Here is a 15643-nt window from a genome sequence, read left to right as displayed (position 1 = left end):
GGGTTTTCCAGTACTAGTTCTAAATAAAATATACCCATGTCTCTCTCTCATTTTGTCAATTTGTTTTAGGTAGTTGAAACTTCAAAACGTTTAGCACCTCGCTTTCATACCATGTACAGTACTACTACAATAAAGAAATTGCTTTGAATCCAGATCTCTATCTTTGAAATGTCATAACATTTAATCAATTACACAGAGCAGCTCAGTTTGGATTATTAAATCTGAATTGATTCGTTAAGTTTTATTATTAAATGATTGTTTGACTAATAATAGTTATTATGTTAATATGTGATCCTTGTCTGTATTAACGTTTTACCTACCACATAACATGTTGCTAACACGTGTCTTAACAAAACAGAAGCAATAGACAATCACAGCTCAAAGGATATCAGGACTGTAGAATTCAAGGATGGTTTCACTATCTAGGCCAATAAATAATTCAGTCTTGGCATCTCAATCATCAAAAAACAGTAAGCTTATTAGCTGTCTACCTTGTTCCATTTTAAATTTTCAGATGCCGAGTTGTTTATTCATATAGCAGACTTCAGAAATGAAATAGAAAATACAAGTGGAACCACCAACATGCTAAAACATCTTAGCTTGAAGATATAGTCATTTAACCATGTCTGACCCCTAGGTGGATTTAAAGATAGAGGTTCCACCTTTGATTTGATGTTTAAAAGCCAAGATGATATTCAGGGACCAGCCCTATCTTCTTTCAAACTAAAATTAAACTTAAACAACCGTATTCGAGTAAATTTCATGGGTGGTCTTCAACTTTGTGTTCGTTACCCAAAAGTCATTTTTCTTTCTTTTGTTATGTAAAAGTCGTTCAACTTTATGTTCATTACCCAAAAGTCATTTTTTTTTCTTTTGTTACACAAATTATTTTACTATCCTCTAGTTATCACAATAATCATTTTGACCAGATTTTACAAATTATTCACCTGAAAAGTCTATATGCCCTTGACATTACAAGTCATCTCCTTTATGTAATATCTTCTATATTATATGCTATATAATATACTTTTACCCAGGTATTTTACTTATAATTAAAATAATTTTATATTATTTTATTTATTATTTTTATAATATATTTGTACATTTAATTTTTTCTTAACGTTAATTTTTAAGATACATAAGTAACATTATTAAATTTGTCAGTAATATTACTGTGAACAAAACTCAAGTCCATATTCTTAATCAAGCTTAATAAAATATTTTTAATGAAAATTATAAAATCAAAGTTTACTGCTTTATCAGCCAAGCCATACTCATTAATCCAATAAATAAAATACCCATATTTAGCACAATGACACATCAGATTAATACTTTCAAATAAATAATATTAGCATATAAAGCTTTAAAAAATCTTAATAGTAAACACAAATATTTTTGAATATTTATAAAACATATTTATTGACTATAAAAAACTATCATTTGTTACACAAATCTGTTTGTTATTATTTCAAATAAATATTAAAAAATAAATATTTTATTATTATTTTTATATTTAAAATATGTTCATGTTTAAATATGATTAAACAAAGTGAATGCCATGAAAAAAATTAAATGTATGAATATATTATAAAAATAATAAATAAAAAAATTTAAAGTTATTTTAATTATAAGTAAAATACCTAGATAAAAATATATTATATAGTATATCATATAGAAGGTATTACATAAATGAGAAGATTTATAATGTCAAGGGCATAATAGACTTTTCAAGTAAATGTATTATAAAATCTGGCCAAGGTGACTTTTGTGATAAATAGAGCAAAGTAAAATAATTTTTGTGTAACAAAAAAAAAGAAAAATGACTTTTAGGTAACGAACACAAAGTTGAATGATTTTTACGTAACAAAAAGAAGAAAAATGACTTTTGTGTAATATGAACACAATTCATTAATGACCGCTCATAAAATTTACTCATTACAATTCCTAGCTTTCTTTTACAATAGAACTTAAAGAATCTTACACTCCCAGTTCAGTTTTCGTTCATCGTCCAATCTCTTCTTGGTATTTTGAACAAAGGATTTTAAATTTTTATACGATCAATTTTTCTCCTAAATTTAGCATTTCAGGATAATAAATTGCAAATATTATGAATGTTACAGTTCTTAATTAAAGTCCAAGCATGAATAAACTACTTTAAGGTGATGCCTGTATTTGCTTAATTGAATAGCCTGCAGGAATAACTCTAAGAGGACAGGCATGCTTCAGAACAAGAAGCCAAAGAATATAGCAGCAGACGAACGCAGGAAGGAGTGAAGGCTGTTCAAATAATGATAAAAAACATCAAAGTATTTTGTAAAGATAAATATGGCCAGCATAAAATCTCCATGTCGAATAAAGGGACAAGAAGTTTTGCTGATTGTACTATAGAGGAATCACTGCCACATCTGTTGAATTCTAAAAGGAATGACAGAAGCAAGCCACTAAAAAAGCTAAAGAGGGGACAATACCATCAATAAAACTCAACTCGCTCGAGCCAAAAGAGCTGCTGCTGGTTTTGCAGATGCTAGTGCAATTTCTCAGTCCCACTCAAGAAACAAGATCAAGCGAATAAAGATAAGAGAAATGTTCGGAATAGGTTGGTAAAATCATATGGCAGAACAAGTCAAGAGCCGCGGGTCATTCACAGCTCCAGCTCCTATGATGACTGTAATGCTTATAATGCTAAAATTGTTGCTCCCATGTCATCTATTAGACCATCACCTTGTACTGAAGATATGTATAATATGACAGTGGTTCAACTCAGGGCCATGGCAAATCATCAACTAAATAAATATATGGGGTGTCCAAGTCTCGGAAGGCAGATTTGCAAGGACTGCTTCGCTCTGAGCTGCAAGCTAAAGATAGGTCATGTCAACAATCTCTCTATCTTCTTTTCATTAGCAGTGTAATATGAAACATATATTAGACTGCTTACAAGTTTATTTGTATAGGAAAAGAGGAAGAAATATAGCTCTATATATTAAAGAGTGAACTAGCAAATGATGTTCATGCGATCAACTGTACAGACAAATGAGGCTTGCTAACAGAGAAACATTTGAAAGAATTTAGCAAATCCTTGATTGATTCCAAGAATCAGTTTTCTTATTTCGTTCTTCACGTTGCAACTTACAAATCCTTTTTTTAATTGAAGTTGCAATTTACAAGTCTTTCTGTTATATTTCCCTGGTAATCAGGAGTCTTTCCTTTCAAAGCTTGTAAATGTTTGATAATCCAGTCTTTTAACACTTTTGCAGTAGTTTCCTCTAAAAAATTACTGTTGATAGATGGGTTATAGTTTTATAATGCTACTTGGTACAGGGTTGTTTCTCACTTGCCAGACTTGTAAACTTATGCCGAGACTGCAGGAAAATCTTAGGCCTAGTGCCGGCAAAATTGGATTTTTTCCTCATTACCCGTACAACCCGCGCAACATTACATGTCTTCTTTTTTTTCCTGAATATTACACGGGTTGGGTGAGTGATATTTTTTAGATTGGATAAAATATGGGCACTAAAAGTGACTACAAACCTCCTTTCTTTTTTTTACTTCTTCTCCTCATATGTGTCTGCACTAAACTACTTTAACACATTACAGAAATAAAAAGTGCCATATTTTATTTGTGACAAATACAAATCCATACCATGTTCACGAAAGACTAACTTAGCTAGGATGACGATTGACTAAATAATCCACAAATGGTTGTCTTTTTTCTGGATAGTGAATGAAGGTACAAGCAGGGAAATCGGAAGTTTGACATTTAATTGTTGCCGTCCCATTTCTTGTAGCCAGGAACCCATTTTGGACACATGGGACTGAAGTAGCTGGACACGACCCTAGAGTTCAATAGCTCAATAAGGGGTGCATATTTCAAACAGCGGGGCGTCTTGTATTGGTTCATGGAAGCACCTAAGCTCATGCAGTAGTCCATGAGCTTGTCAAAAGTTCCAATTTCCAACACCCTAATTTCTAGAGGCCCGATGGATTCATTAGACGCACGGCCCTCGCGGTAGAAGTAGTTAAGAGATTCTTCAATTGTGAGGCAACAATCTTCAAAGACTGAAGGAGGAACTGGGGTAGAGTCATTCGCATTCAGTTCCCAGAATATGACATAGTGGCTTGGAATGGTGGTAATATCGACATAGCTGGTGTACTCGGTTACCTGAGAATCAAATGGCACCAGATTGCCCACTGCATTTTTCACTGCGTTTTGTAGCTCAACTTCATTAGTGAAGTCAGCACCAATACTCAAGACTACATTTTCCCGGCATAGGAAGTTGAATCGAGGCGCGTTGTTCTTGTATCCAGCAACCTGAAGCACATCACCGACTCTATATCTGTAGAGTCCTGAAATGGCATAAATTCAAGCAAAGCTAAGCATCAGCAGACCGCATGTTTGACTTATAAATAAGAAAAAGAAAATGTGCCGAGAGCTTTTTGTTTGGCATTTGAAAATACCAGAATATGTGGTAACAACAAGCTCGTACTCCTGGCCAATCTTGACATCAGCCAAATCAACCAATTGTTGTTGTTCTTTCTCATTAAGCGACTTGGGCATGGATATAGAATCAATGACTCCACTGTTTCCGCGATACGGTAAGAACTCAAAATAGCACATGGTGGGAATAAGGGTGTAAGAGACATCACTGGGCTTACAAAAAGGGTTCAAGTTGATTCCAAAGTGGCTTTCCGAGGAAGCATACAGAGTACTGATAAGAGGGAGGTTGTTGCTGTAATAATCAAGTATCGGTATATATTGTGACATGGATCCAGTCACAATAGCATCCACATACTTGGTATTAGGCCATAACCTAGTGATGATCCCTTGCCATGAATCTTTGGTGCATTCAACCTCAATGAAATCAGCTAATGTTGGGTCAGGTTTGAGGACTTCCATCACTGCCTCTCTCACTAAAGGATCAGTTATTTGAGTGTTAATGGTTCCGCTTCGGATATCGTTACAAAGTAGAGACCAGTGCTTCTCCAGGAATCGGATGGCACGAACGAAGCTGGTCGCAAAAAAGGAGCCAACACGGAGGACTTGGTTGTTTTGGCAGAGGCCACAAAGCATTTGGGAATACATGCTTTGGTAAGAGTCTGGGCAGAGAATGGCTGCAGTTGGACTAGTGTAGTTACAATGGGGGTTATGAAGACGACTGTAGTTGAAGTAAGGACTATTGTAATAACTAGTTGTAAGAAAGCGAGCTATTAATCCTCCTGGGGTCTTTTGTTCAGGGCTTATGAACATGAAATACATTCCTTTGCCCTTTCCAGAATCTGGAGCCACTTGGCTCAACACAGACATCACAAGTTTGTGAAGCTGTAGTCTCCTCCCAATCTCTGGCTCTGTTGTTGGTATCAATTTGCTCTCCCCTCCAGAGGTGCCAGAACTGCATGCAGTACATCCTTTAGCAAAAAATAATTAAGAGCAACATGCATGTATTGTTGAAGACATAATTAACTACTAAATAGAAGTGTATTTTTCCTAACAGCTTAAGCTTTTCGATAAGTCACATACTCAATATGTACAACCCAAAATGTGAGATCGATACAGATAAATTTTCACTTTCTATTCGGGAAAAAGAAAAGAAAAGAAGGAGAACCTTGACAATAATTCAGAGATGGGTTGGGAGCAGAGGATAGGAGATTTATCACCATAGGCTATGCGTTTGATATCAGGCTGAATATCTTCATAAGTGATGACAGGTACGACTTTCTTGAATGTCTCTCTATCAGTGCTGCCATTGAGATTATGGCGTTGCAAGTACTCAACATGTGCATTCTGGGAGAGGATTTCAGCAAGAACTCTCATTTGGACCTCATCAACATTGCTAGTCACCTCTTCAATGAACTCAAGATCCTTCTTGTAATCCTCCGCCATTATTGTGGCCTTTGGTGCCTCATTAGCTACGTTTCTTTCCATAATTGTGAAGAAACTATATTAGTAATTTGTACACACAAGGTGAAGAAAATGAATATTTGACTGCTGTATCAAGTGGGACTTTATATTAAGGAAGTTTTGGGGTTTTCCAGTTCTAGTTCTAAATAAAATATACCCATGTCTCTCTCTCCTTTTGTCAATTTGGTTTAGGTAGTTGAAACTTCAAAACGTTTAGCACCTCGCCTTCCTACCATGTGCGTACTACTTACTATTTATAAATTGCTTTTGACAATTGTGACTTGTGAGCATGGATTACAGATCCGTTGACATTGTGGCTCCCTGTCTATCCAGATCTGGATAATAACATTTAATCAATAAAAGAGCTGCTCAGTCTGGATTCTGAAATCAGAATTAATTTGTTAAGTTTTATTATTAAAATGATTGTTGACTAATAATAGTTATTATGTTAACATGTGATCCTTATCTGTAAGAGGAAATGCTGGTGACAAAGGGGTTGCTCAGCACCCCACCTATAACTCTAGGGTCATTGTATACGGGTAGAACCGAGTTCTATGCTTGATCGAGGCATCTGAAACAATAGGTCAAGGCTCGGCACCTACATAATAGATCGAAGTTACAGATGCAACTGAGCTCGATATCGAGGATCGAAGTTCGAACAAGACCATCAGATTTGCCCTCGAGTTTATCAGGGGCACGACCGACCCCGCTTCTAACGAGCTCGGAGAAAAGCTTTGCCAACTCACACGACAAGTATCTGTGATTCTCGCCATTGACCAATCATTATGGCAGAAATTACGGGATTACGTCAAAAAGGGAGCCAACGGTCTACATAATTTCTTATAAAATAATGTCTTAAAGGTTTCATCTCCCCGTATATATAAAGGGAATGGAGCAATTCATTGGGGACATGGTAACATATTTAAGAGAACAAGATACTATTTTTTCCATCTTTGTTCATATTATTCTGGCTTCAATAATATCACATCTAAATTCGAAGGAAATTAACCTTGTGAGGCTCAAGTTGTTCAATCTGCATGGTATGCATTTATTTTTCTATTTATTCTTCCATATTAAATCTGATTTCTCACTTTGTATCAAATTAGATCACATATTCTTAAAACCGCGTATAAATTCAATTGTTATTCGATTTTGGGGGTAAACAGTTTGGCGTCCACCGTGGGGCTAAGGATAATAGTGGTTATTTGATACAAATCTTCATAACACGCACTACTTTACACTTACTCTTTGAAGTATCTTTAATCTCAGGCCAAAAATGACAAACTCTCAATTGGCACATCTATATATCGACAACGAGGCTGGTCATCAAGGTGAGAATAACAACATGGCGCCCGCTAATGCGGGGCCACCCGCTGAAGTCGTTGGAATTCAGACTGCAGATCCAATCGATGTAAATTCATATGTGGCTATCGACGCGAACCTGCGTATCGACCCTGAAAATAGCGTCTGTTATGGAGCCCGATTTGCAGCTCGAAACACATAGAACACTGAAGAAGACGGTATTAGCCTACGCATGATCTTCGAAATGCTACAAGCTCAACAGGTGGCGATAGCTCAGTTGTAGAGCTAAACCCAGGCACCGAGCAGGGTTGAACCCGATCCACCCCAAGAAGTCACGCACAGAACGGAACCAGCCGTGCTAAGATCGAATGAACAAGAGTCGTGGACTAACCCCAAAATTATAAAAATGCTCGAGGAGCTGACAAAGCGGATAGAGTTAGGGGAAAAGAAGACTGAAACGAACGATAAAAAGGTTGAAACCTATAATTCTAGGGTAGATCAAATCCCAGGAGCACCCCCGATATTAAAGGGACTGGATTCCAAGAAGTTCGTGCAAAAACCATTTCCTCCAAGCGAGGCCCTAAAACCGATCCCCAAGAAATTTTGTATGCCCGAAATACCTCAGTACAACGGAACGACCGATCCAAATGAGCATGTAACCTCTTATACATGTGCCATCAAAGGGAACGACTTAGAAAACGACGGAATCGAGTCTGTTTTGCTAAAGAAATTTGGGGAGACCTTGTCGAAGGAAGCCATGATATAGTATCACAACTTACCTCCTAATTCTATTGACTCATTTGCTATGCTTGCAGACTCTTTCGTAAAAGCACATGATGGTTCCATCAAGGTCGAAACCAGGAAATCGAACCTTTTCAAAGTCAAACAGAAGGAGAATGAGATGCTTAGGGAGTTCGTGTCCCATTTTCAAATGGAATGAATGGATATGCCGCCGGTCGCTAATGATTGGATTGTTCAGGCTTTCACTCAGGGACTCAATATTCGAAGCTCGGTGGCTTCACAACATTAAAGCAAAGCTTGATAGAATACCCTGCCGTTACCCGGACCGATGTACACAATCGGTATCAGTCAAAAATCAGAGTCGAAGATGATCAACTCGGGGCACCTTAGAAGTGTACATATCCCGCCAGGATTCTCGATAGAGCCAAAAGGGATATCGATCGTGAACCATAATCAAACGGGAATCGATATCGGCACTATAATGGAGATCAAAGGAGCAGTGAATCGGGGCGGAACCCTGTAAGAAATTACAAGAGAAATGACCAAGGTCGAAGCAACCGGGGGCTCATGACCAAAAATAGCTTTGACGGGACATCGGGCCTAAAGAAGTACCAAAGTTATCAGAGTACAACTTTAATATCGATATTGCCGCCATCGTATCTGCTATCGGGTGCATCAGTGAAACCAAATGGCCTTGACCTTTACAATCTGATCCAGCTCAAAGGGACCCTAACCAAATGTGCAAATATCATGGCACTCACGGTCATAGAACGGAAGATTGTCGACAACTGAGAGAAGAAGCAGCTCATTTATTCAACAAATGGCACCTTCGAGAATTCTTAAGCGACCGAGCCAAGAACCACTTTAGAAATAGGGATTCTAACAAACAGACAGGACAAGAAGGTACTGAACCTCAACACGTCGTAAATATGATCATCGGTGGAGTCGATATCCCACAAGGGCCAATGTTGAAATGCACCAGAGTCTCCGTCACCAGGGAGAAACGAACTCGAGACTACATACCTGAAGGAGCCTTATCCTTCAGTGACGAGGACACGAAAGACATCATACAACCTAACAATGATGCACTGGTAATATATGTACTCATAAATAAAACTATAATCAAACGTGTGTTAATTGATCCAGGAAGCTGGACCAATATTATTCGATCGACGGTCGTAGAACAGCTCGGTCTACAAGATAGGATCGTGCCAGCAGTCCGGGTCCTAAACGGGTTCAACATGGCATGAGAAACCACAAAATGGGAGATAACATTACCGGTCAATACCGGCGGAATCGTACGGGAGGCCAAGTTTTATGTAATCGAAGGGGACATGAGGTACAACGCCCTTCTCGGAAAGACATGGATCCACCACATGAGGGTAGTACCCTCGACTCTTCACCAAGTGTTAAAATTTCCAGTCCCATGGGGGATCAAGACAATCTACGGGGAACAACCGGCCGCAAAAGAGATGTTTTCCATCGAAGAAGCAGTTCCGATATCAACGCTCACAATACTGAAGGGGCCGAATTCTGGCACCGATCCAAAGGCCAAATATCAATTACCGATTCCGGTAACGATCCAATCAGATTAGCAAAAGACTTACGAAGACGATGATTATGGGGTTCCCCGATCTTTTATAATTCTGATGACTCCGACTTAACCAAATGTAAACTTCCATCGATTTTCTTATTTGTTCTTCGAACATCCGATTTACTAGGTGTTGGTATGTGGCACCGGCATTTTTTAATCCAAACGAAATTACATTATAAAAGTATGTGTCATTTTTAGTGATAAATGAGGTTTAATCTCTGCGAGCAGAGGACCATTTAAAGCATTTGCAGGAAACCTTCGGTATATTGAAGAATTACAACATGAAGCTGAATCCGAAAAAATGCGCGTTCGAAGTCGGATCAGGTAAATTTTCGGATTCATGGTATCCATCCGAGGAATCGAGATCAACCCCGACAAAATTAAAGCTATCGAAGATATCACAGTAGTGGATAACGTGAAGGCCGTTCAAAGACTAACCGGGCGCATTTCCGCCCTAGGGCGATTCATCTTGAGGTCCTCCGATACGAGTCATCGATTTTTCTCGTTGCTGATAAAGAAAAAAAACTTCACATGGACCCCGGAATTCCAACAGGCCTTAGAAGAACTTAAGCTATATTTATCGAGTCCGCCACTGCTTCACACACCGAGGGCAGACGAATAATTATATTTGTATTTGGCAGTATCGGAGGTAGCGGTAAGTGCAGACCTAGTTCGGGAAGAGCATGGTATGCAATTTTCGATTTATTATGTTAGTCGGACTTTGGGTGAGGCTGAAACTAGATACCCCACCTAGAAAAATTGGCGTTCGTTTTACTAAGCGCCTCCAGGAAATTAAAACTATACTTCCAATGTCACCCCATATGTGTCGTAACTATATACCCAAACGTTATGCATAAGCCCAAACTCTCAGGCCGATTGGCCAAGTGGGCCATGGAAGTAAGTGGTTATGATATTGAGTACGACCCCGGACCGCCATTAAGTCATAAATTTTGGCAGATTTCGTGGCCGACTTTACGCCGACCTTAATACCCGAGGTCAAAAGAGAGTTATTGATTGACTCGGGGACTTCTTCGGGAATCTGAAGTTCGTTCGAAAATGCGATGGATGCCAAAGGCATGCTCCGATGATTCATCGAGCAGGAAAGCCATTACATTCGGCCTTGTCACCATGGCCATTCATGAAATAGGGATGTACATCATTAGCCCCCTTCTACGGGCGCCCAGTAAGGCCCAATTTATTTTATTTATGACTGACTATTTTTCTAAATGGGTGGAATCACAGGCATATAAAAAGGTCATAGAAAAAGAAGTCATCGATTTTATCTGGGATCACATTATATGTCAATTCGGAATACCGGCCGAGATTGTGTGTGACAACGGAAAATAGTTTATTGGCAGCAAAGTAAGCAAGTTTCTTAAAGACTATAAGATCAAAAGGATCTTATCCACTCCTTACCATCCCAGTGGGAACGAACAAGCAAAATCCACCAACAAAACCATAATCCAGAACCTCAGAAAGAGGTTGATCGACGCCAAATAAAAATAGAAAGAAATGCTACCTGAGGTCCTAGGGGCGTACTGTACAACCTCGAAGTCCAGTACCAAATCCACACCATTTTCTTTGGTTTACGGCACCGAAGCTTTAATACTGGTCGAGGTCGGAGAACCAAGCATCAGATTCCGATATGCAACAAGGCAATCAAATGACGAGGCTATGAGTATGAGCCTGGAACTATTAGATAAAAGGCGTGAAGTCGCCCTTGTCCATTTGGCTGCCCAAAAACAGCGGATCGAGAGATATTATAATCGAAGGGACAACCTTCGGTATTTCAATACTGAGGACTTAGTATTAAGAAAAGTTACACTGAACACCCGAAACCCGAACGAAGGGAAATTGGAGCCAAACTAGGAAGGATTGTACCAAATTATCGGGATCACCGGAAAAGGATCCTACAAGCTGAGAATAATGAACGGTGAACAATTACCAAACAACTATAATGTATCTCACTTAAAACGATATTATTGCTAAGGTACGACCCCAATTCTTTCTTCTATTTATCTTTTTTACATTTCAAATCGACACTTGCAGGCAACTCACAAAGGATGATGCGAGATCCTAGGTCTAAAAGCACGCGTTGCACTCTTTTTTCCTTGTACTGTTTTGTCCCAAATTAGTTTTTCGGCAAGGTTTTTATCGAGGCAACAAGAAATCATGCTAACTTAGAAATCGAAGGCGGGCTACAAATCGGTGACAATGATCACGACAGCATTCGAGGCCTCTCATCGGTCAACCTTGAACATTGAGGGCAATATCCTCGGATAACGGATTTAACAAAGCATTCGATTCCATAATTGAAGGGTTTCGACCTACAGGATTTATTGTAAGGTCCAAACGGTCAAATGAATTGTTCCCTCTCAAATTATTTAAGCCCTGGAACAAAACGTGTATACATGTACAACTATTTATGCATAGGAATAAGAAAGGAGACTCTTCTTTGCATATAAACATCTCATCTTCAAAAACGTCACTTGCATTTTTTAGGGAATTTCCTGCAGATATCAAGCCCAAGGGCCACCTTAACCCGCGTTCGAACATTCACTTCGCTCGGGGACTATAGGCATTGCCTAACTTAAAAGACCAAGGCCAGCCCGAGTTAATAAAACTCGAGGGCATGAAGCTTATTTAGCATTGCCCGAATTTAAAGGTTAAGGACAGTCCGTGTTAATCAAACTCGAGAGCATGAAGCTTATTTGGCATTGCCCGGATTTAAAGGCTAAGGCCAGTCCGATTTAATAAAACTCGAGTGCATGAAGCTTATTTGGCATTGCCCGAATTTAAAGGCTAAGGTCAGTCCGATTTAATAAAACTCGATGGCATAAAGCTTATTTGGCATTGCTCGAATTTAAAGGCTAAGGCCAGTCCAAGTTAATAAAACTCGAGGGCGTGAAGCTTATTTGTCATTTCCAGAATTTAAAGGCTAAGGCAAGTCCGAGTTAATAAAACTCGAGGGCATGAAGCTTATTTGGCATTGTCCGAATTTAAAGGCTAAGGCCAGTCCGAGTTAATAAAACTCGAAGGCATGAAGCTTATTTGGCATTTTCCGAATTTAAAGTTAAGGCCAGTCCGAGTTAATAAAACTCGAGGGCATGAAACTTATTTGGTATTGCCCGAATTTAAAGGCTAAGGTCGGTCCGAGTTAATAAAATACGAGGACATGAAGCTTATTTGGCATTGCCCGGATTTAAAGGCTAAGGCATGTCCGAGTTAATAAGACTCGAGGGCATGAAGCTTATTTGGCATTTGCCCGGATTTAAAGGCTAAGGCCAGTCCGAGTTAAAAATACTCGAGGATATGAAGCTTATTTGGCATTGCCCAGTTCTAAAGGTTACCCTCGGCAAGGCTATAAACTTAAAATATTTTGGGGGAAATTATCGACAACACCGTACCCCTACAAAGCCTTAACCCAAAAAGGCAATAAAGGCAAGGTTTGTTTGAACCTTCGACCACAGCCTAATTATTTCATATTAAGGCATCTCGATCTTTTTGAAAATAAATAATAAAGCAAAGAAGAAATTCGAAAGCTATGAAAGAGGCCTTATATATATATATATATATATATATATATATATATATATATCAAAGATGTTTACATAGGCTGAATAGCCCCGTTACATGTCATATACAAAGGCCAAATTGCCTCAACAAAAGAAACAGTACAAAATTTGAATAGCCTAATCTTCATCGGGGGTTGCGTCATCGCCTTCAGAGTCTCCCTCGCCACCGGACTCTCCCGACTCTTCAGACACATTGGAATCCTCCTCGGGAAAAGCTAGCCTTCAAGCATTGGCTTCACATGTCTTGGCGTTCTCAATTTCGTTCAATATGTCGAAATTCTGGGCATGGACTCCCTCGAGGGTCTTCCTTCGGGATTCCCACCATGCATGCTTCACCATACTTTTTTCCTGCTCCTATATAGCCTCGGCATCATCTTTGAGTTGGTCCACCCTTTTATCAGCTTCGTTTCGGGCCGTAATGACTTCTAACTTGGCAGCCTCGAGCTCCTTAGCCAGATTCTCTCGGACAGAAACAGCTAAACTCAGCAGAGATTGGAGTTCCTCGATCGTTTTGGCCTGCGCTGAGTTCTTCTCCTTTGCTGCCTGAAGCTAAACCTCAGCAGAAGCCAATTGTGCCCGGGCAGTTTCTTTTTCCGAGGCCAGATGGTCCATATTTTTCTTCCATTTTTCAGCCTCAGCCTTCACCGCGTCCATCTCTGCCTGAAGCTGCTCGACCTAGTCAAGTCTCTTTTGAGCCTGTAGTTTCGGGTCATTAGCCAAAGTATCTGAATCATCATCGCTAAGATCGAATATTCGTATTACCTGCTCGAGCAAACCGACATGCTTCTTCCGAGCCGCTTCTAACTCGGCCTGAAGCTTCTCACTAAGAAGCTTGTAAGTATCCTTCTTCTCGGCAAGCTCCCGAGTCTCGGCCTCGTGACGCTTGAACTTCTTTCGGTATCGGAGAAAGGCCTCATGATGAAGCACTGAGGCCTGCAAACACAAAGGAAGATGTTAGGATTATTCACTATTGAATCTAAGTATATAACAAAGGGATATGCGAAATTACCTGATTCAGCGCCTATTGCGCTTCGTTGAAAACTAGGGCGCCTCTACCTCGTTCATTTTGATTTGATCCTCTTCGGTCACCAAACACCGAAGGTAACTAGCAATTCCCACCGGGGCAAAAAGAACCTGGGCGTCCTACGGGGTGGACATATAAATTGCTCGCCTCTAGGTAGGATCAGCACTCGGAGCAGGGAACTGGTTCACTAATTTCGGGCTCGAAGAGGACCCACCAGCTCCCGGGGACGATATCTTCCTTGTTACCGGTAGATCGCCCAAATCGGTAACATTCTCCGAAGCAGTGGAATCTAGGCCTTCGAAAAAATTATGGAAAGAATCGGCTACTCCTTGGGCCCCTTCGCCGAGGTTACCTTTCAACGCCTGGGCCTCGTTTATCATAGAAGTTGTAAACGAAGGCGACCCAGAAAGGTCAATCACCCCAAGCGCCTCTTTGGGTACATTATCTTGTGACAGGGATGTACCAATCACATTTTCTTTCTCGACCTCACTGGCTCGGGCCAAATCGGTCTCGACCCTCTCGGAGACTTCAGCCACTGCTTCTTCTACGGCCTCCACGGTTCGAGGTATTTCGGAGCCACTTCTCACACGAGCCACAAACTCAGAATTTTATTCTTTCTCGAACTTATCCCTCAACCGATTGAGTAAGTCCGATGAAAGTTCTCGGGCGTTGGTTTTCTTAGGTTTCTGCACAAGTCGCTTCCTAGGTCTTTTCCTTTCAAGGGCCGAGGGACTCTGAGCTTTTCTTTTCTTCTTCTCTTTGCCCTATTTTGAAGTAGAGGGATCGGCGTGTATATCATCGTCAGCTGATGGAGGCCTCATATCGACGTCCTTTCCTAAACCTACAAAATGAAAATATAACGGATCAGGGACTGATGATAAAAAAATGAGATCATATGTATTATTAGGGGAAAACCCTTACCATGATTACGGGCCTCCCATCGGCCCTCCGAGAGCTCACGCCATAAGCGTTCGGAATAAGGTCTCTATGTCACAATGCCCTCGACCCACTCTTTAAGTTCGGGGACAGGGTTCGGCATCTGGGAAACAGTTGCATCACATAATATTGATGAGAAACCAAACGGAATGAAAAGCAATAAAAGGAATACCGAAGGCAAAGCTAAACTTATGTTTCATGTTCCATTTCTCAGGGAACGGCATGTCCGCAGCCGGGATTAAGTCTGAGGTCCTCACTCGAACAAATCTACCAAACCAGTCCCGGTCTTGATCCTCGTCAATACTCGAGAACAAGGTCTTGGTGGCTCGACGTGCAAGCTTAATTAATCATCCTCGGTAAAGTCGAGGGCTGTACAGGCGCATAAGATGATCGATGGTGAATGGACATCCCTCGACCTTGCTCACAAAGAATCGAAGTAGAATAACAATTCTCCAAAATGAAGGATGTATCTGCCCGAGCGTCACATCATACCTTTTGCAAAAGGCTATGATAACCGGGTCTAGAGGTCCCAAAATGAAAGGGTAAGTGTAAACACTTAATAAACCCTCCATGTA

General features: G+C 40.0%; 1 protein-coding gene across 1 annotated transcript; it reads right to left on the bottom strand.

Annotated features, from left to right (window-relative positions):
• Window positions 1-3593: 3593 nt before the first annotated feature.
• Window positions 3594-6058, bottom strand: LOC104105169 (indole-3-acetic acid-amido synthetase GH3.6-like). The gene is made up of 3 exons (XM_009613425.4): window positions 5601-6058; window positions 4456-5387; window positions 3594-4344 (listed from the first exon to the last, which is right to left on the bottom strand). Exons 1-3 carry the CDS (start codon window positions 5918-5920, stop codon window positions 3758-3760), a joined length of 1839 nt encoding a protein of 612 aa, XP_009611720.1. The 5' UTR covers window positions 5921-6058; the 3' UTR covers window positions 3594-3757.
• Between the last annotated feature and the right edge of the window lie 9585 nt (window positions 6059-15643).

The sequence above is a fragment of the Nicotiana tomentosiformis genome, chromosome 2 (assembly GCF_000390325.3).
Source record: "Nicotiana tomentosiformis chromosome 2, ASM39032v3, whole genome shotgun sequence".
NCBI lineage: Eukaryota > Viridiplantae > Streptophyta > Magnoliopsida > Solanales > Solanaceae > Nicotiana > Nicotiana tomentosiformis.
This window is presented reverse-complemented; position numbering and strand designations above follow the sequence as displayed.